Source organism: Drosophila miranda, chromosome 2, assembly GCF_003369915.1.
Source record: "Drosophila miranda strain MSH22 chromosome 2, D.miranda_PacBio2.1, whole genome shotgun sequence".
Taxonomy (NCBI): Eukaryota; Metazoa; Arthropoda; class Insecta; order Diptera; family Drosophilidae; genus Drosophila; species Drosophila miranda.
Genome location: NC_046675.1, coordinates 32,435,200 through 32,457,407, shown reverse-complemented (window position 1 = coordinate 32,457,407; position 22,208 = coordinate 32,435,200). Strand labels below are relative to the sequence as shown.

Genomic DNA, 22,208 nt, shown 5'->3' with positions numbered 1-22,208 from the left:
ACAATATAAAAGGAAGAACTCTCTGTATACAGGACTGGCGTTCATTCATTCGTTGGTCCTTTCGTCCTGGCAAATAAAAATCTTCAAGCCGAAATGTAAATGTTCGGCAGACCGTAACTTAGTGGCAGGCAATAGATTTTCCACAGTTCCACTACCACCAACTGCTATCCCCCACACTCCTTCGGCTGGGAATTTCCACACTTCTTCTTCTTCTGGGAGGAGTGGGGGGGGGGTGGTTTTCTCTTCGGAAAGGCTTACCCCACAGGCTCTTTCTCCCGCTCTTGGGGTGAAAGTTGGCTCATTTTTCTCTCTTTCTCTCTATATCGCCGCTTGCCAGCTAATGGGAGGGCAAGTGAAATTCAAGTGCCTCATGCTGTGTTAGACAGTGTGTGTTTTCCCCGCCCACCCACACCCCACTGTGTGGCAAGTGGCCTTCTTGAGTATTTTTTTCCCTCCACCAGCAGCTCCATGCTGGGGTGGGGGGGGGTGGAGGAGACCCTTAAGTGATTTCTCCACACATGTGGTAGGAAGCCTCTCTCTCGTACCTCGTATGTTCATGTTTTTGACATAACAAGCATCATTTAACAATTATTTAAGAATTCCAAACAAACTCCAGACACCAGAATCCAGGATGTAGGACGCGTGTGGGCGAAGCCTGAATACGCAATTTGGTCAAGCAAAACCACTTATATTCCAGGCTCCAGGTTGTCCAGGTTCTCCAGGTTCCACGTTGTGGCTATTAAATACACTGACGTCGGTATTAGCCAGCCCCCAAAACCAATCGCAAAATTTATGACAGTATCGTTGGAGAGTTCTTTAAGTCGTCTGAAAAACTGTTTCTAAAGATTTTCTTTAACTTAAGTTTTAGCAAAGGCAATATAAATACTAAGATGAGTAACGCCCATACATTTCAATGGTCATATGCAGAGTTTCAATGGAAACGACGAAATCTGCAGCGTCTCGAACGCACAGATCTAAAAATAGAATGATCTTGCATATGGGAGTACCTACAGAACCTACCAGTACGTATGTGAGCAGATGGAACAAAAAATGGCTCTGGAAGAAAATTTCAAGAAAGCCTAGAGCCAGCTCTAGAGCCAGACAGAAAAAAACGAGTTCTAAAATAACTATTCAAATTGTCTTTGATTTGGGGCTTTAGAACTTGTAAGAACAACAATGGAATAAAGAAAAGAAAATAAAAACGATCCTCATGTATGGCCTTTGAACACCTGGCTTTCAAAGACTATTATTGATACTCTTATAGGTATTAGGTGCAAAAATTCAGTCAGAATTATAGAAAATACATTAAAGGTATAGAAAAGCATAATAGAAAAGGTTATAAATCTAGATATGACCTTTCCCCTGAGAGCCCTTTCAAGCCCTTCTACGGAGCCGTTCATTACTGGTCAATCCATTCAATTTTCTACTTCAAATCTAGAGCATTTTATAGGAATTTAATTGCTCTAACGAGATGACAAATACCACAATTATTTGCTAGGAAATCTAGTGCAAAGGAAAGCCTTTAAGCTTCTACTAAATGTACCTCAAATAAGCTCAAGTTTGCATTCAAAGCCAATACCTTTCCTTCCCTAAACCTGCACTCCTGCTTTTCATTTATGAAATCTTAGCCTCCAATAAACCAATAATAATCAAGCAACTACCAACTGAAATAACTTTCAAATCAATTTCCCAACACAAACAAAAGCCCTTTAGCCCAATGATAATGATTATTTAGATTGTTTTAAGCTCATTTACAAATCAACATTTGATGGGTAGACATTGATTCCAAAGCTCAGTATCCTAAAGCCTATTATCCATAGAAATATATCCCTGAAATCTGGCAGGATACACTCCACAAAAGTTACTTTAGGCCTCATTAAACTTGTTTTGGCAGCTGTAAAAAGCGGGTCAAGAGTCCAAGCCATGATGTCCTTCCACACAATTAGTTGGCCAAGCAAACCAAACAAATTGAGGTGCAGAAAAGAGTCCACTCCACAAAAAAAAAAGGTTAAAAATTGGGTCGTTGACAAAAAATATATATACATTTAAGGGAAATGGAGACACCCCCCCCTTGGGGAAAATAAAGGAAACGAAAGGAAAGAAAAAGAGGTAAAACCCCTTGACCATCCCTGTGTGAATTGCTTACCAACTGTTTCTGAAGACTGGCGGCATCACCGCGAACAGGACCCAGGCCCAGGGTGCTCAATTCGGTGTCCTTGCGGATGACCCATTCGGTGAGTTCTCTGAGGGATAAAAGCAGGGCGTTCCAGTGCTCCGAATTGGATTCCAGGCGATTTCTGTGTAAAGTAAAAGGAAAACAACATTTAGAGGAGGAGCAGAGGAGCAGGAGGCCAGACGGCAGGCATTATAATAATATTAAATTTAATTTGCACTTCTCGAGAGCATCCTCCCATCTTCATGGCATTCCCATCTGTTGGCCTGATTGCAGCAGGCAGCCACAAAATGTCAGCGACAATTTGTCTATTTCCTTCGGGCTTCCCTTCGGGTTTTCCCCATTCTCCCACACAATTTCCTTTTGCCTAAGTGGTGGTCCATTAAAGTGGGGTTCCTGTTCCTGTTTTGGCATTTGTCCTCCAGGCACAGGACACGGGACACAGGACACCCAAACAGTGGCTCTCCGGTTCTCCTACTCTGGTAAATTTCAGCTGTCGCTGTAATTGTGAAATGCCATGACATTTTATTCACATTTTTATTTGGCCAAGAGGAGAGGAGGCAACGCCGTCCTGATGTCCCGTGTCCTGTGCCATATTTCTGCTGTTGCTGGAGGAATGGAGAAATAACACAGGAAAAAATCTGAAAAATCTCCATCTCCTTCGGGCAGAGGGGCCCATCATTTCCCCATCTTTTCATATCTTTTTCACTCTACGATTTCTTTTCTCTGTATCTCCCTGCCATCTCCTTTTTCCACTGGCCTTTTGTGTGGTTTATCTTTGGCGAAAATTCCTTTTCTGCTCATTTTCATTTTCATTCTTTTATTGTATTTCTGTAGCTGGTTTTTCTCTGCTTATAATTAAGGCTTGGGCTTTCTCGCTTTCCCTTTCATGGAAGGAGAAATATCTTGAGACTGGCACGAAAATATCTGCAGCTTTTCTTCTCGTTTCTGTTCTGCTAACAATTACAGATCCCACAAATTGGTTGTTGGAAAACCCCGAAATTGATAAGGGTTTAAGTAAATACAAGAGAAATACGATGGATCATAGCCTGCACTTTTTTCCACCTTTAAGTCCCGCTCTTAAGGTATGATTGATCCATTCCCTTTCATATCCATCATTTAAGTGGGTTTTTAGAGAAGAAAAAACCCTATCGCATGCGTTGGCGGTGGTTCATCAACCTTCCACTCACCCCACAACAAACAGCACCCAAGTCCCAAACAGTTTCGGAACACCTGTAGAGAGATCCATGGACAAAAACTTTCCCACACACACGAACACAGGAACAAAAAGTTCAAAGAGGCCAAAAGTTTGCACATAAAATGAACCAGAAAGCAGGAACCCAAAAAGCCAAAAAGTGCCGCGGCTAATACAAACAAAACCCAGCGATAGAACACAATGGCCCCTCAAAACCAAATAGAAAGCGAGTCCGAAGAGGGGAAACTTTTCAAGTGCTGTCCAAAATATTTCATAGGAATTTATAAGCCAACAAATCCTTAACGCAAACAACAAGTCCCTCCCCCTCCTCAGACGGAGGACCAACAAAGGAAGTGGCTCAAGTTTTTGGCCAGCGGAAATATGCCAAGACATCAGAACAATGGTTGCTGAGGAGGCAGAGGGATTTCCCTGTTTGCTGAGGAAGTGGGCTATGGGGGGGATAGAGCGAAGTGCCCTCTCCCTTGAGGTGTTATTCGTCAACTTGTCTGTGGCGTCTAATTGAAAAACGTTTGAGCGGTAAAGGAGAGAAAAGAAAAGACTAGAAAATACTCATTATTAAGGTTGATTTGTTAAGAAGCTGACGTGGCGCTAGTGGCACTAGCAACACCCGAATCTGAAGCTTTTTACGCCTTGAAACCCAGCAGAAAGGCAGCCTAATCGACCGAGGGGCGCTGCTGCATGACACGGAAAAGAGTTGCAATTTGCATGGAAATTTTGTAAAGAATCGCATAAATCTATAAAGAAGCCTCATTAAGAGCCTTTACCAATAGGTAACCCCTCCATAAAAGCAATTTTGCTTTACAAAAAGAGATTATCCGGTGATATTCCTAATGGAAGAGGTTTAAAAAATAGATCTTCCGATGCTCTACCTATCAAAAGAGTTCTTACCATCGTTGATCCAAGTAAATACATTACAATGGGACCTAAAAACACTCATGTTTATAAGAAAAAGATGATCTCTAGCTAAATTCTTGATAAATTCATTTTGTGGAAGATCCAAGGATTTTTTCCCTATATCTGGCTATAAAACTAAATCGATTCTAATGATTTTGAGTATAATAATAGATAATAAATATTTAAACGTAGAAATTAAATATTATGGAAATATTTGGAAAATTGTAACATCTAAAAATTACAACAAAATTTATATTTTCCTGGACACTCAATAAATGTCTATAAAAAATGTTGATGCCTCTATCATTAATAGTCTTCACAACTTAAAAGTTTAGTGCTTTGCCCTCGCTCCTCCTGCCCTGCCACATACGCCCCTTCATAGCTTTCATTACCCTCTGATTACAGCGTGTATAAAAATAATAGCTGCGTACTTTTGAAGCGCCGGCTCGCTGGCTCGCTCGCTGGCCTGCCTGCCCTCTGGTCTGTGGCCATCACGTATACGCCTTGTTGCCTCGCCCATTGGATAATTGCCATTTATATTCATTATGCGAGCACGGCCACAGTGGCCGGCCTGTTCCTCATTCAGCGCATTTCTGCGTGTCACCATCATCATTATTCATTTTGGTCCCAGGATCCCAGCTCCCTCCCGGGCCACGTACTGTAAACATGGCATCTGACTTTCATCATCAGCCTTGGCGGCACGGCATCAATATCAACAAGCGTTCCCAATATTTGTGGACTTTGTGGGGGGCCGCGGAACGATTTTATTTATGAAATGTGGAAATTACAAACAGGTCAAATGGAGAGGGCCACTGTTTGCACTCGATTTCATCGAATGACACAGTGGCAGCGGACCATGGTCCATGGTCCATGGTCGATGTCCTCCTCGTCCTCCCATTTTCCATCACTTTTCACGCATTTCGTTTTTAATATTGATTTTCCACTGCTGCTCGCTTGACTGCCGCTCCTTCCACCCCACTCAAGGCATAAGGAATAAGGAGTAAAAAGGGTTTTAAATATGGTTAAAATTATATCTTTTTCTTTCTTTTCTTGGGAGCTTAATTAATGTTCGTTCCCTTTTTGGTGATTAATATTTTTCCGTCTGCATAATCATTCATTTAACGCACTATTTGGTCCTTAAAGGAGCAACTTATTGGCCCAACAATTAACGCGTTCAAGCACTACACGAAAGCTACTTAAATTCTATTCAACCGCAGGAAGCGCCGTGGCACCGCCGCTGCCACTCCACAGCCAGACGAGAAGGCTTTTACAGGATTGGCAGGCAGGAAAATAAGGAAACAAACAACAACAACAAAAACACGTGAAAAAGCACTTACCTGATTGCAATACTTTTCGATTTTAAATTATTCCAACGCTGATTCATTTCATCGAGGCGACGCTGCAGCATAACCGCATCCTCTTGCGAGGTGAGCGAACCCAAAAGTTTCCGCCCAGTGCCATCGAGACGATCGTACACCACGCGATGGGTTTCAATTTCCGATTGTAGGTCCTGCAAAAAAGCACAAGAGGAAAATTGGAGCATGAGAAAAACAGTTTTATGGCTCGCGAGTGGGCAAAAAACGGGAAAATGTTCATAAAAATTCAGTTTATTCATAACTCGGGGCAAAATAGGAAGCAGGAAGCACGGTGCAAATTTGTGGCATTTCAAGTGCTTTACGGGCTGGGAATTTTCACCCGGAAAACACTCTGTGCATTGTTCTTGTCAGGGGATTAGTTGAGAAGCCAGAACTTGGTGCTCGGTTGCTCGGCTGCTCGGTTGAGTGACAAGTTTTTTGGTAAAGCTGCTCGGCACCTAACCAATTATTAACCGCATGTGTCCCCCAGATGCTTCCTTCTGTTTCCGCATCCTGTTTCCCGTTTTCCGTTTCCTCTTTCCCGTTCCTGCCTTAACCCTCTCTGGCTGTCATATATTTCCTCTCTCTCTCTCTCTTTTTGGACAGCAGCCTGTCGCATGGGCAGGTGTTTGTATTTGTCCCAAGGCTTAAAAATTGTTGTATGTTTTGTGCTTTTTAGTTTATATTTTTGTTGGTCAAATATTTTGCTGCGGTTTTTACTCACTCCCACCCGCGCCCCTCTTCAACTAAGTCGAGGGTTTTCCGGTAGAGATTTGATGTGGGTTCTCCCCTCGAAAGGGGCTCTTTTTCGGCAGGGATTTTCCAGCCTGAAAAAGCTTTGATGTTTTAAACTATTTTAAAGGGCACACAATTTAGGTTTTTAGTCACTTTTCAACACTTAAAGCAAGAAGTGTTGGAAAAGGAAAATCAAGCAATCTTTTTGGTAGGGATTTGCCAGGAATATTTCAAGGCTGAAAAAGCTTTGATGTTTTTAGTCACGTTTTCAACACTTAAACCAAGCAGTGTTGGAAAAGGAAAATCAATCGATGTTTTTTTGGTAGTGATTTTGCAGGAATATTTCAAGGCTGAAAAAGCTTTGATGTTTGATGTTTTCAGTCACGTTTTCAACACTCAAACCAAGCAGTGTTGGAAAAGCCAGCCATGGCGCTGCCAGGCTAACTAAAACAGCCTGTGATGTGCTAGTTTTTCTTTAATTCCTAATTAGATTTCCTTGTAATTTAATCAATCAATCAATCACACGAAATAATATCAAATAAACCCAATTAAAATTGGGGAATTAGCCAGCGGGAAGCATAAAAATAATTGAAATGCTAACAGAGAATCCATCTTCTCTGCGTGTTCTCACAATCTCTCTCTCTCTCTCTCTCTCTCTCTATACGTGCGTGTGTTCCTGTGCGTGTGCGTGTGTGTTTTTGCTAATTAAACCTTCATTAGGACGCTCGTTGGCTTTGTTGCAAGTAAACAAAAACCTATAAAGAGAGTTCTTTCCGGGGGGGGGGGTTTGAGGTAGAGTCAAAGGAAAATCTAAGCCCAAGGTATATGCCAGAGAAGGTGGGGCTTTAGTGATAGAAAACTAGGGAAATCAACACACTAAAGAGCAAGCCTGTACATCAGAGACTGAAATGCATATGTAGACCGATTCAGCTGCCTTTTCATTGCCCAATTATCCCTTAGACACCCCTTTCTTAGACAGCCCCCAACCTTCAAGACAATATACCCTTTGAAAATGGCATTCTTTTGGTTTGATGAGGGGAAAGGGAAATCTGTGCGTAAGTGATGTGTGAGTGTGTGCGAAGCTCCAATTAATTTAGCTTATGCATGTCACACCGACACACACACATACTTAGCATCCAACATGGCGATTCAATTAATGCGCAAAAATTGTTTATACGTCAATAGACCGGAAATGGGGCAAACAAAAAGGAAAAAGCGGTGGGACGGGGAGTGGGGTGGGGTGGTAAGGAAAACAAAACAACGAAGCATTTTTAATGAGCAGCAAAGTACAGTGCAGAAGGAGAGAGTCTGAGTGGATGGGGGTATCAGAAATGGGGTATTGGTTCCCCTCTGTGTGACACATGCGCCAAAGCCGATTAAATCAATTAAAATGAGAAAATGCCGCCAGCTATGGGGACGACAGCGACAACGACGACAGCCACAGCATTTTGTAGCGCCACTGAACGCATTCTCTGGCCATTATCCCGTTTTGTTACCCCCCACCCACCCACTGGCCAGAGCAGGCCAGACCAGGCCATGCCTCGAGCCTCAGGCTACCTCGATTTAATGCCGCTAATTTGTGCCACGAAAGACCACAATTTCCTGCATGAGAAGAGTGCTCTCAGCGCTCTCTTTCCCCTTGCCATCTCCCTCTCTCCCCCTTTCTGTCTCTGTTTAAATCTCTTAGCGTTCAAAACACGTGTTTGGACTTATGTGCGAATGAAGTTTGCTTTTTGGCAAAAATCCCCTATGTTTTTTTGGTGGAAAAAGTAGTTTGGTGGCATCCGAGGAGGTCCTGCAAAAGGCTAGTACTGTGGATAATTTATGACTGGAAAGACCTACAGCGAGACCTTAAGGGATACTTCATTATTCCAATTCCCATATCGAATTGGAAACGAATAAGGAATGGAGGTCGTGGTGGGGGAAGATTGGACGTTATTTATTGAAGAATGATATTGATTGGAATCTACAATAAGGTATGACTTATGTTCTACGAAAAGGTTAAGGACTTAAATTAAAGAATTCTCGATTAATTTTACTTGAGTTTAGTTATCGATAAGTAATGGAGCAAAATTTAATCATCGAAATGAGTAAAATGGGAGTACAACCTTCGAGTAAACCTTCGAATGCGGTAGAATATTAATGAAAAGACGTTTAAAGTCGATTACTGATAGGTTTTCGATACCACACATAATCTCAATAGTTGCAGTGATGCATTTCAAATAGTTATCGATAGTGTATTGAATAATGGCTTCCCGTTTTAGTCATTTTGGTGAAATTTCTATGAATCAGAATGATTGCAATCGATTAAAGAATTGTATCGATTAATTTATCAACAAAAATTATGAATTTTTGCTCAAATTTATCATTTTCATATTGATGCCCATCGATTAATAGACTTGTATGTCGATAAATTGATACTTATCGATAAATTATCGATTAAATATTGCGATTTTTGTGACTCCCAAATCTGATCCCTTGTCCTCCACTTGGAGTCCCTCTTCCTCCACAATTTCGTTACCCAAATCCATTCCAGGGTATCCACCAGACCTCTCATCTGCCTTCTGAGCACACGCTCCCTATTCACGGGGTTTATTAATGGCATATAAAAAGCGCCAGCATTTTCGGTGTGTGGTGTTTGGTGAGTGGCAAGAGGCGGCCAAGACCATTAGCTTTGGCCAAAAAAAAGGCTTTGGGGCCGACAAATGCAGCCGTAAGCTGCTCTTATGTATGTGTTACACACACACTAACACGCATACGAGCACATTTACAGCTATAACTGTACGTGTGTGTGTGTGTGTGTGTGTGTGTTGCCTTTCCGACGCGCTTTTGTTGGCTCATTTTTCACATTTCCTCGGCAGCGGCTGATGCTGCTGCTGCTTGTGTCCTTGCCAAGTCACGACACGGACACAGGGTGGATTCACACACACACACACACCAAGAAGAGAGCTTACAGGACACGTGTATGTGTATGTGGAACTGCATTTTACAGTTTTAAGCGCCAATTAAGTAAATGCCATGCCATGGCTTGCCCTCGTCCTGGACCTGACCTCAACGTATCCGTATGCCATGTGCGTGAGCGAAGTAGATAGATAGCTACCATACAGACAAAGAGAGAGAGAGAGCTAGCTAGCTAGGGGGCGTGGCTGGTAACGCCCTCTCTCTCGTTGGCCTGCAGCTGAATGGCTGCCGCGATAGTTTCCTTTCTTCGTGCGGGGCTTTTCCTTTTCCTTCACATAATTATGACAGCATTCATTGCCCACTGCTAGCCCCCATGACCTGAATGGGTTAATTTAAGGATTCTAAATTACTCTAGAGGCAGAGTCCTTAAAGAGATGAAAGGGCAAGCAGGACTGGTAGCTTAGGAGCCGCCAATTAAAGCAAATTTCATAACCCCAACGAGCATTCCATGAGATGAGTGCCGGGTCATTGAAGAGCTAATCAAATCAAAGGAAAAATGTGGGTATACAAGGTATTTGAGAGAAATGCAGCCACTGAAAAAGTTTAATTTTTGAAGAAATCATATGCAATTTCATGGAAAAAGGTTGTGGGACTTAAATTGAGGGGAAATCGTAGGATATTTCAAGCCTTAAAGATGGTTTCTTGTAATATATCCCCTGAAGAGCTATATTCCTAGGGAAATCATGAAGAATTTCACTACAAAAACTTATTCCTGGTGGAAGTATTTATTCAATTCAGGGGAAATCATGGGATATTTCATGGCCAAAAGGTTTTTTCCTGGCATATATGCAATGAAGAGTTATAAACCTAAGAATATTCTGGCCAATTTTATTTCAAAAAGACATTTCTGAAAGACATATCTATTCACGATATCTATTCCTTCAATTGGAAGAAAATAATGATAGCCAAAAGGCATTCTAGCAGGAAATCATGCGATATTTTATAATTAAGTATCGCGTGTCGTGCAGCAGCGCCCATCTGTCGCTCTCTTAATAGAATCATGGCGTTGACGTTACAACAAAAAGGTTTTCCGATAGAATATAGCCATTAAACGATCTAAGATTTGGGGAAAATCATACTTCATTGGAAAATATCCATTGGTAATAAATCCTTTGATAAATGTACGGAAATCATAGGATATTCTTTACATTTAAGATATTCTAAGTACAAATTTACATTCCAGAATGTAAATTTAAGGCAAATCCTATATAATTTTCCACCCAAAAGGTATTCCAGGCCCAAAAGCCACCAAAGAAAAATTTAATCAAATTTGGAATTTCCAGCCCGTACGCAGCACACGATTCGATTAAGCCACTCGTTGAGATACTTGGCCCCACAAATAATTTCCCATATATAAATTCATAAGAAAATTATGCGCATCGTCACACAGACACACACACAGAGACAGTGCGTATGATAAATATATGCACACGAAAAAAAATTAAACCCGTCGAAAGGCGGCACAAGATGTCTGAATGAATTTGAAATCAAATTTCTTTCGTTTTAGAAAAACCCAAAAATACCTAAGGGGCATTATTTTTGCTGCTTTGATTGTTCTTTCTTTATTTATACTCGTATAGAATGGTGATTGAGGGATTGAGCAGACAGGAGGCAGTGTAAATAAAATGAAAATGCGTTTATAAGACGCCTCATAAATATATTAGAGGCACATAATAAACACATCACCAGGCAATGTCCCAGTCCCAGGACTTTCCTTGAAGGGAAGTGACGAATGTTTCACACGGTTCTTTGGGGGGAGGGGGAGGGACACAAAGCTGTCAAGTGGTGCTCACAAGGGGCGTTCAAGCATTACTGACAGCCCAGGACGCAGGACGTTCAGGACCCAGGAGGCATTGAGTGAAAACAAAAATGACAACAAATTTAAACAGGGCCCTTCACGCATTCCGGGGTGCTTATCCATCCACATGGATTGTAGCATTTTACATATTTTAGTCCACAGCCCTCTGCTGTGTTAACATCCGTGTAAATCCTTTATGACCGAAACTCTGAGCCCTCCAAAGGAGGGAGAGACACATACAGGATCCAGGCAGGAGGAAAAGGCAGGTATGTGGCAGGGAAACTGAAATTTGATTTGCTTATATCGGTTTTCTTTAAGGGAAAACATCGCCCCTTATTTATTCGATTATGTTTATTCCTTGTTATATCATTTGGGAAATGTTCCATAATAATGTAATCCTAAAGGTGAACGGAAAACACTTGGGAGAGCACACAGCGAGGAAGGTAATCAATGTTGATGATGGCTTACTTCTGGGAGGGGCTTATGAGAGAACATTAAAAATTATATATTTCGCAATACATGCGATATATTTTGTAGCTCTTGCCGAACCGCACTGCACAGATAAAAGATTTCTTTTTGGCAAAGAAAAACTTAGCTTTTGTTTAGTTTTGGAAAGTTTCTGGTAAATGTTTGACAAACTTTCTTTAATGCTTAGAGAAGCACAAAAAATCGGGGAAGTATTTTCAGTGAATGGACTAAAGGGATACCCATTTGGTAGGAGTCCAGAGGGGAGTATTTAATGGGAATCATGAACATATAAATATTTATACAAATACTTGAAGTTTTCATCTACATTAATTAAAAGGGATATCCCTGAACACCCTCCAATAACCATCGATTAAAGTGCTGGAGCTACCGATAGAAATGCCGACTATCGTTATTCTGGCACACCATCTCTTTGGCCACTAACCATCTCTAGAGTTACGAGCCATAAAGAACAAATATCCCAGGGGTCTTCGGCTGGGTCGGGCTCTTCGGGTCTCTTTTCGGGCCATGCGGCTCTTCGCAGAAGGGCGTTTAGGCCCGATATCACACACAATATGATCCCACAATATATGTCTTCACTGCTTGAGACACTTAGAATTTCCTGTTTTCTTTTCATGTTCCAGCTTATTCGAATGTATGCGTTTTCTTAATTAAATATTAAATCACACAAATATTCAAGTCTTCTTTTAAGCTCCCATATATACCCTTAGAGCCTTCGGGTACTAAAGGGTACACATTTATATGACAAAACGAAAACTTTGGCCATCAAATGCAGAGACTCTGAAAATCAAAAATGCATAAAGCCAAGGGGCACCAGAGACAGAATCAAAGCCAAGCGAAACTAAACAGAAAGAGACGGCAGGAGCTAAGAGCTGCAAAGGGCAGTAGAGCTTAAGAGAAAGAGAGATGGCTTTGGAGAGGATGGAACTGGAATATGAGCTTCAATTTATCCGCATGCAATATTAACTTGGCTGCACTTGGCTTTGACTTATCTACGGGAGTTTACGCTGCACTGAGCAAATAGACAGGACCCTCCCCACACACACACTGTATATAGGGGAATGTGTATAATCAGGTAACAAACCAGGTTTGCAAGCGGTTGGCTCTTCCTATCGGGCTTTCTGCTGCTGGCCAAGTCTCTGGCAATCAATGTGGTTGTGGCTCGAAGTTTAAGCCCCAGCAAAAAAAAAGAGCCAGCAGTCGATGCCAGAGCCAAACGGAAAACCCAAAAGTCAGTGGAGCTAAATGTTCTATGCCACACGGCTACTGGTGCTATCTGTGGCTGCCACTGGATGCTCTGGCTCTGCTGTTGACCATATTATTAGACACCCACCCCACATATGCAGAGCAGGACCAGGACCCAGATCCACCTCTCTTTTGGCCAGTTCTCTGTGTCAGCTTTAATTTACTTCGGCAAACGAGGGGACAAAGTCGGTGCCGGAGCCGGAGGATTTCACGCTTATAATCCTTTTTTGTCTGGCAGTGGTACTGTACTCCTTCTTCGCCTTCTCCTTCTCCTCCTCTGCCGCCTTAAGTTTATGACTTGTGGGGGCTTTTCCTTTTGGGGTTTTCCAGTCAGCATTTTGTTCTGTTCTCCACCTTTTCCTTTTTTTGTTTGCACCTTCATTGTTTCTGTTTGCGTGCCCATTCTATTTTTTATGTCCTTTGCTTTTGTATTTTGTATTCAAAGCATCTTTTTCAGCTCGTTATGTGCTCGCTCTCCTCAAGGACCTGCTCCTTCCCCTACTCCTACTCCTGCTGTCATCATTTTTATTGTTTCTCTGCCCAGAAAAGTGTCAAAATGTGTCTGCCTAAATCAACTTGTAGGAAATTTGTTAGAATATATGCAAATATAATAAATTGAATTGAAAATAGAAACATTTAGGGTAAGCCGAGTCGCTTTTTAGAGTTTTAATCCTGCATTTTTAGGGGTTCCAGGTCTTGTAGTCCTGCCTCTGTTTGGTCCTACTCCTCTTCCAGCATCTTTTCTGCCTTTGGGTGCCTCCTTTGTCATTGTTTTTTATTGTCAACAGCAGGTGAGAGATACCGTTCATGCCTCGTGTCTCGGGTTAGTTTCTTCATTTGGCTGGCCCTCTCAGGGACCCCCTTTTCATTCTCATTCCCTGGGTCTCTGTAGTGTGTGTCAGGCTGTTAAGCTGCTATAACAATTGTCCCTCTACTGCTCTGCCTCTGTCATATATAGTTGTACCTTCCCATCCAGAAAACCCTCTACATGATCTCTCTCCATATTGCTACTCTCCTGTCCTGTCCTGTCTGTCCTGCTCCACCTTTGAGCTGCTGTTGCTGCCGCTTCTGTGCCTCTTCCCTTGCTGCCGCTGTCCCTCTTCCCTTTCTTCCCCTGTGTCCCACCATGACTCTTGTGCCGCTTCCCATTCTGCCATTATTTTCTGTGAGCTTTGCACGTACACGTCGTGTCACCTTTGTGGCTGTTGGCTGCTGGCGAAGGCTGTTGTTGGCCATTGTTGTTGCTGGTGTTCTCCATCATGGCTACGACTACGACTACGGGCTATTAACCCAAATCCCCCGAGTGGCAGTTGTTATGCCTCTGCCCCGCCAATGGGACTCTGACTTTAGCGGAAAGTTCAACGTTCAGTCATAAATAAAAAAAAAATAAAAAAAGAGGCAAGGAAAATATACATATTTTTCACGCCCCATATTAATCATACGCCTCGAGGCTCGCATTTCAATTGGCCCAAAAAGTGTGATATTTTTGCCTTAAATGATTTTCTCTTTTTAATAAATTCCACTTAAATTATTTAATTTAAAAACAGTTTGCAACAGCAAATGCCGCAAATTTATGTTTGGCAATTCATTCAAAAAAAGCAGAAAAAAAATATTCCAAATGAAATGTTGAACATTTAATGCATATGTAAATGGAAATGGAAATGCTGCGGTAAAAACATATTTTAATTAAGAAAATTGTTTTGCGGGCGACTGTGGAAAGTAATATTCCAAAGGGTCAAGTGAATATTTTATGCGAGGGCGTTGCGGCACTGAAATTTGGGGTGAAAGTTCAAGGACGTGCGGCATCAAAAAATTGAAGGAAAATATGTATTTTCTGGGCCTGCGAAATGCAAGTGAAAGTTGTTGTTGAACACGAAATAAATTTTGGAAAAATCTGAAAATATTTCTGCAATCAAAAAAAACAATTTCTTTGTATAATATTTCTGGCAAAAGAATTTCCCTTTTTCCTGCAATTGAAATGAAAAGAAAACCTCAAGAAACAAAGAGAAAAACTACAAATATTTTCCTGCTTCTTTCTGAAAGAATGAACTATATCAAAACTATTCATAAAATATTCAATATTTCTAAAGGACCATTTCTGAGTAAAAGTTCCGCCAGTCAAAGGTGCACCTCTTTTTGACAAAAATAAACCACCAAAATGTCCTGCCACATGCCTCGTCGCACCAGCAGCCTTCAAGCCTGGCCAAACAATGCAAATTCCCAGCGATTTAGATGTGCAAATATGTAAATTTTATAAAGAGAAAGCCACGCGGCGAGATCTCTGTTCTGCAGACCTCGAACGTTCTGTTTGCCAACGAAATTTGTTCGCCACGTTAACGAATATTTAGCAGCAGGACGAGGTGGCTGGGACGGTGGCTGTAGTGGCCCAGTTGGCAGCGTTCTGCAAACAAGAAATTTTTGCCGCAATACCAAAAAAAAAAAAGGAGAAAAGGAGTTGGAAGTAGGAAAGGTGCCATCACAGGCAGGGGCTGTGGATACTTTTGGAGACATTTAGATCTATAGTTTTTTGAGAGTGTACTATATAGTCATCTAGGCAGAGATTCAGTGAAAAGGTTAGAGTATAAAGGTTATTCTCTAAATGTTGGCGCTGGGATTCGCTTCTTGGTTTTTCATCTCTTCCCAAACATCTCATCAAGGCCTAAGCTGATGGCATACTCTCAAAGAAAAATAACTTGAATATTCAGCAAAAACCAACAAGAAACTGAGACAAAAAACTGCAACAAAAACTCAAACTAAAAAAAACAAAACAAAAATCAAATCCAACGAGTCCTGAACTGGAAATGACATTTGCATTGAGGATTTCAAATGTCTAAAATTTTGTTTGCAACAAAATATATGTATATCTTTCGCTCCCTCTGTGGCTGTCGTTTGGCTTTTCCTTCAGTTTTTCCTCGTATTTTCTTTGCCTTTTTTGTTTTTGTTGCATAGCAAACGAGCAGCAAAAGGGACGCTCATTAAAATTCATAAAGAAAAAGAAAACCACCCGAAAGGAATTTTCGCGAGTCAAAAAAAAACAGAAACAAAATATATAGAATGCAAATTGAAATACAGAAAAATGTTTTCTGTGGCAGTCGCGTTATAATTGCAACATCCTTCACATCGGGGATAATAAAATTCCTCTGAAAGCAAAGACTTTTGCCAAAAAATATAATTGAGAAATTCCAAAGGCAACATTTCTTTCAGTGTGAGAGGATGTACATATGTATGTATGTATGAATCCTCCACATATGCGAGCGAGTCGTAATCCTCTGCAAATTAGGATTTAATGAATGTTATCCCGGCCACGAGGACGACGACTTTTGGCCTAAAGTCTCAGCCAAAAAAGAGCACTTAAAAATGTGCACAGAGCATAAAGTGAAATTCAATTGTGAGCCCCAACAAATATTGAAATATCTTCCAGCAGAGCAGGGTGTGACTCGGTAAAGGATAGATAGGATATATTTATGCAAATATTCGAGTATGTAAATTACTTACACACAAAAGTTGTGTCAGCAAAATGTTTTTACTCGAAATGATGGGGATATTTGTTCGTTCTGTTTCGGTTATTAAATTGTACAGAGACATACATATATGTATGTGGCTTAAAATATATTTTCTCAGTGTATTTTGATCTGTTTGCTGTTCAACAATCCACTACGAGTTTGTGCGCAGTGTTAGCTGCCGCAGCTTTCTTTGCGATTTACCGTTTGCTATAGTCCAATGCCTATCCCATTGCTGTGCATGTTTGTTCTTGTCCGCTGACTGTGCCATTGCTGCTAGCGACAGAGAGAGAGAGCGTAGGCAGAGCGACAGAACGCTCAGAGAGGATCAATAGCGACAAGAACAAGAGAGCGCGCGTTGAGCGGCAGTGTGGTGTCTGGGTTAGAAAGAGAAAGAACGACATGGTTATTGCGTCGTAGACAATGCTTTGCTATGCTGAGAGCGAGAGAGTTTTTATGGAATGGTTTGCTCTGCTCAGAGAGTAATTGGACGTGTGGAAAATGGCAATGGAAACAGATAAAACAATCGAAAGAAAAACCCGACATATAAAATGTGGAAAAAATGCAACAGAAAGCAAAGTTTTAAAGGTTAATCCCATATGTTCTTTCTATGAAATTAGTTTCTAAATCAAAACGAAATATTGAAGTCATTATCAATTGATGATCTGTATAGAAATTCCAGTAAAACTTGTGTATGCTGTTCTTCTAAAGGAAAAATCTTCAATGCCACAACTTATTCAGGACTTTTTTCCCCAAGGATAGTGCCTCTCCTCTTATGGGGGATATTTCTTCTTTCAATATTAATTTTTTCCACCAATTTATCTCAAATTATAGCTGTTCATAATCTGAATACTCGTATGAAAACTTTTCCTGAACGAACAGCAACAGCGGCAGCATTTAACCGCATAAACTTTCTTCCAAAAGAGAGTAAGAAAACACAGCCCCAAGAAACCTAGACAAATATCAACTGCAATCCCACCCCAACCGCCGCTCCTGGTTTTGGGGGTTGTACTTTGTAAATATGCATGCGATATGCTTAATTATTTATTACGACTAATTTGAAAAGTCCCCAAAAAGTAGAGAGAGGAGAGAGAGCTTTCGTCGCTCGTCATCGTGTATAAAGTTTGAAGTTGATGTTTACGAGGTTTTCCTCCCCGAAAACCCCACAAAAACTGTTTAAATGCTGAGCCAGAAATACACACACATCCGAACAGAAGGAAAGGAAAGGACTGGCACATGGTTGGATCGCTATCCCTGCAGACATCACATATGAGCGTCCGTTTACACAGGTCAAAACACCAACATACCCAGACGGTGGGCTGGTGAGCTGGGGGGGGGGGTCTTTGAATCAGAGGAATCAGCAGAGCCACACAGTACACGGCAAAGTTTAAGTAGTTTAAAAAGTGTCCTCCTCGTCGTCTGGTGGCTGGTGGCCTGGTGGCTGGCTGGGTGATGATGAGCTCTTTGCCAGGCAACCAGTAGTCATCCCCTTAAGCCTCTGTGCACACAAAACTCGTTTAAGTTTTAATAAACAAATTAAACTTACTTGTGCTGTCTGTGCTGTTTTTTATTTTGGCGCCAGTGGTACACAATACGAGTAGACTTTTGGGGAAATATCAGCAGGGGAGTGCAAAGGACTGCCAAAAGGTTGGGAAGGGTTTCAAAAGGCGTGTGAAAAGTACCAAGTTCTATACTTAATTCAAGGCAACGCCTAAAAGGTGGATCTTATTAAAAGGTGGGATATAACTCTGACTATCTATCATATTTGGATTTATTCGTCTGTTCTTTCTCCTGCTTTAGGCAAAATGTATCTCAAAGATGGAAAACTATCATCAGAGTGGAATATTTCGATCGATTTTCCACTCATTAAGTTATTTTTTAAGCTTCGAAATAGAGAGGAGACATCAAAAGTCAAAGTTCAATCATCTACTAACTACTTGTATCTTCTTGAAGCTATCAAAGTCTGCAACTAAACTCATTCGAGGCTAATAGACACCTCCTGAGACTTCTTGATGCAACCATTGACTCAAAAATTCAGTGTTTAGAGACAGACAATAGGGAGTGCAGAAGCACCTCTTGGTGGATGGTCAAGAGTCACGTAGTGGCAGCATCAAAATGCCACATTAAGTAGCATGCAAACGGATGGCAGGAGACCCCAGAATGGAAGTCAAAGGCAGGACAATAACAGATATTGAAAGCTGCTGCCAGGACACACACACAAAGAGTGAGACAGGGGAGACAGGGAAGACGAGGAGCAGAAATATAGCTGGACACTTTACCCCTGGGGGCACACAGCAAAGAGCCCGAAATGCAACTAGTTATAGAGAAGCCACTCATTCAGTCAGTCATCCGGTCATTGAGCCATTCAGGGACTCTCCTTCTCCTCCTTCGAGCATATCCTGGGCATTGAGCCAAATAAAAAACGACTACAACAAAACAAAGCAAAACCCGAAAACATTTCAATTTTCCTGACGAGCTGCTGCCATGGCCAGGCCACCCTTCCATCCTCCCTCTCGAGCAAATACTCGTAATAAAAAATCAACTTTTGGTCAAGTGAGCAAATTGGCTAAATGAAAACGATGTAATGAACCAGAGTGCATGAGGGCCAAAAGGAAGAGAGAGAGAGAGAGCCACTCGATGCAGGGCCAATAGCGAGGGAGCAGTCTCTAAGCGGAAGTTGGTTTATTGAGATGTGATTTGGTTGCACAATGACGGAGGAATGAAGGATGAAAAAAAGTACAGGAAATGGTACAGTGGCAGTGGAAGCAACATTTGATGGCCGCGAGTCCTTCCAAATCAGAGACCAAGTACAATGAAAGTTTAACCATTTCTTGGGAGAAGGATCCTTCTGTTTAAACACTACCCCAAAGAATTTCCACATTAATTTCCTTTGCCATTTTCCCAAAAAACTCCCATCTGCAGCTTACTGAAAATATATGGTAAATCCCCGACAGCTGTAGCTTCGCTTCTAATTAATGTCAGTCCTGTCCATCTTTCTGCCTCCCTGACAGTGTGGGGGCAGGGCATCCTAACGCCTTTTCCATGTCATAATAATTTCTGGCTCTCTCTTTCTGAGAAACGACGTCCAACAACAAAAACTTTAATTAGTTATGCAAAAGCCGAGGAAAATGGAGCAGCTTTCGGACAGAAAAAAAGGAAACGAAAGCCCGGAAAAATAATGTAGAACAGCGGGAAATTTTAAAACGGAAACTAAAATAAAATAAAAAACGAAAACAGGAAAAACACACACACGAAAATAGAATTTGTAAAAGCGAATTAAACACATGTTCCGCACTGCTCTCCTCTCCTCTCCACTCCGCACCAAACTTTCATTTGCAGGAAACGTTTTCTAAAATAAAAAAAATGAAAGAGAGGGAGGAGAAAATTCCCAGATTAGAGGGGGAAAAGAAAGAGAAAGAACTCTTTTTTTTTGTGCGAAAAAACTCCCACATTTGGGAGAAAAAACTCCCACTTTTGTGGTGGACAAAAAAACCACTGGTAAAAAAAGAGATGGGGGGAAACGAATTTCAAATTAATTGTGCGCAAAATTGTAATTTCATGCGGGTAATTAATAAATTATATCCAGCATATGCAAATCCCAAGGATCCCCAGGATATACCACCCCACTACCCCCTGCGTGTGTGTTTGTTTCCAATAACACGCGAAAACAAATTAACGCGAATTTAATGTGCCATGAATATGGTATAACCCCTGGAATCCCTCCAGGTGGGGGGGAGAGAAATATTATTATGCCATTTAATTGACACAAAACAATGCAGTGGCCCAGAGGGTTAGTGGACACAGGCCAGAGGGCGTGGCTTTGCATTTGAAAGGTAATTTTCAAAAGGATGATTGAATTTTTAATTTAAATATTGACACAGGATTTAAAAATAGAAGAAATGTAGGTTTTTTTAGAAGCTTTAATTATTTTTTTAATTTTAATAATTATATATTAATATATTCCATTTTTGTGGTATTTAAATCTGGCGGGAAACCAAACTACAAACGGACCTGGTCGATACCCATCTATCGATAAGTAATCTGAGCGTCATTGGGGAAACATTAACAAAAAACAACACGCTGTTGTCTATAAAATACTTTAATAATTGTAAGCATCATTGTAATCACGTTTTAAACCATTCCATTAAACTAAAACATAAATAAACATAGGCTGATTGAAATTCCTACATTTAAAGAATATCCCTAACCTAACCATCGATAGAAATGCTGGGCAATCGATAGCGATAGTTCTCTAAACCTTCCTCTAGGCCATCTCTAGCAGGTCATTTCGCTTGACATTTCCTTTTTAATTTTAATCAAAGAATAAATCCGTCCGGAAAAAAGCAAGGAAACATGAATGCCGAAGTGGACATGGATGCCGATATGGAGTTTCTGGATAGTGCGATCGATGTAGTATTTGATGCAGATCTTACTGTGGAACCGCAAGTACGAAAGCAGCTTTTGGAGCTGGTCTACGGTAAGTGATTGCCCCACAAAAACGCCTAATGCCCCAATGATTATGTTGCAGCCAGGACCAATCGACTGCTGATGCAAGCCCACGAAAATAGGAACGATAGGCACAGCAACGACATTACGCTCGCCGACTGGGAAAAGGTGCCAAAGGTGCAGAAGAAAAAGAGGAGCAAACTACTGAGCATAGACGAGAAAAACGACATCATGGCAAATCAGAAATCCGACATGCCCATGCCCAGTACCACTGGACCCTGCTCTGGGCTGATGTTGCCGCCCTGGCGACACTGCAAGATGGGTCCCACGGCCATCCTGAAGGAAGTGCAGGCACCACCGGAGATTGCTACTGCTCCAAGGTCCAGTGGTGCAACCTTCCAGGGGTATTACTCGGTCAAGGGCGTGCCACGTTTCCCTGCTGCAAAGGCCCTACCAATGGGTGCCTTTAACTTCCGCTAGGAATCGAACCGCCCATCAGACGAGATAGGATCCTATTTCTTAGACTTACAGCAACAGAAACATTATGAATCAATCAAATGGGATTACATTTCATCTTAGTTCAATGGAAATAAAGAGAAGGATGTCTCTAACCTCTAGAGATGGCCAGAAATGACATTTGAACTATCGTTTAAATCATTTTTCACCACAAATTCTCACTAATTCAATTCCACAGTTATCCAATTTGAATTTAAACTAAATTTTCAACCAATTATGAAGGAAAACTTCATCGGAATATCCACCAAACGACCTCGATGAACCCCAGAATGAGAGGAAAAACACACACACACACACACACACGGGCGTACGTGCAGGAAAAAAAGAGCTGGAAAAACTTTTAACAAATTATCAACGCACAGTAGATGAAACTTTTTCCGGCAGGTGAAAAACTTTGTTCGTACAACAGCAACATTCCGTATAAATTCGTAGGGCATGCCACAACGCAGTGGCACACACACACGTGAGTGCAATTATGTAATACAAATAGGTAATGAAAGTTTTACAACACTTGACCAAGCCCATTCCCAACCCAACACTGTGTCTGTACGCAAAAAAAAAACAACTAGACAAATATTTTCAACAATTCTGCTACAGGAAAAAGGGCTTTTACTCGCTCCCCGAACCAACCAAAAAAAAAGAAATAAAATTAAGTTTCCCCCACAAAAAATAGTCCCCTGTTTTCCGCTCTCTGCCGCTGAGAGGTAATTAAATTTATTGAAATAAATTGTCCCTGGTGCTGATGCTGGCTCTGGTGCTGCTGCTGGGGCCCCGAAGAGCGACTTAACTTTTAATGAAATGAGTGCATAATGAAACCGAGTAAATAATGGTAGACGGGGCCAGCACACAGAGAGAAAGAGAGAGCAGAAAATACCGCGTGAAA

General features: G+C 41.4%; 2 protein-coding genes across 20 annotated transcripts in view; one reads left to right on the top strand and one right to left on the bottom strand.

Moving 5' to 3' along the window:
• LOC108154978 (dystrophin) overlaps window positions 1–22,208 on the bottom strand; it is a 179,820-nt gene that overhangs the window by 47,424 nt on the left and 110,188 nt on the right. For all 18 annotated transcript variants that reach the window (XM_017285501.2, XM_017285500.2, XM_017285502.2 and 15 more), the window contains 2 exons: window positions 5,621–5,793; window positions 2,147–2,297 (listed from right to left, as the gene is read on the bottom strand). In XM_017285501.2, coding sequence (XP_017140990.1) covers window positions 2,147–2,297; window positions 5,621–5,793 — 324 coding nt within the window. The remainder of the gene's footprint in view (window positions 1–2,146; window positions 2,298–5,620; window positions 5,794–22,208) is intronic.
• Window positions 20,624–21,451, top strand: LOC108154984. 2 transcript variants are annotated; one of them, XM_017285523.2, is made up of 2 exons: window positions 20,624–20,840; window positions 20,892–21,451. In XM_017285523.2, exons 1-2 carry the CDS (start codon window positions 20,717–20,719, stop codon window positions 21,287–21,289), a joined length of 522 nt encoding a protein of 173 aa, XP_017141012.1. In that variant the 5' UTR covers window positions 20,624–20,716; the 3' UTR covers window positions 21,290–21,451. The 2 variants fall into 2 exon arrangements, with proteins under 2 accessions (XP_017141012.1, XP_033245829.1); XM_033389938.1 differs by having other exon boundaries at window positions 20,721–20,809.

Bases quoted from the DNA above. Each gene is read 5' to 3' on its own strand.
- LOC108154984 (XM_017285523.2), top strand. From the start codon at position 20,717: ATGAATGCCGAAGTGGACATGGATGCCGATATGGAGTTTCTGGATAGT. The intron at 20,841-20,891 runs GTAAGTGATTGC...ATTATGTTGCAG, and splicing joins GCTTTTGGAGCTGGTCTACG to CCAGGACCAATCGACTGCTG.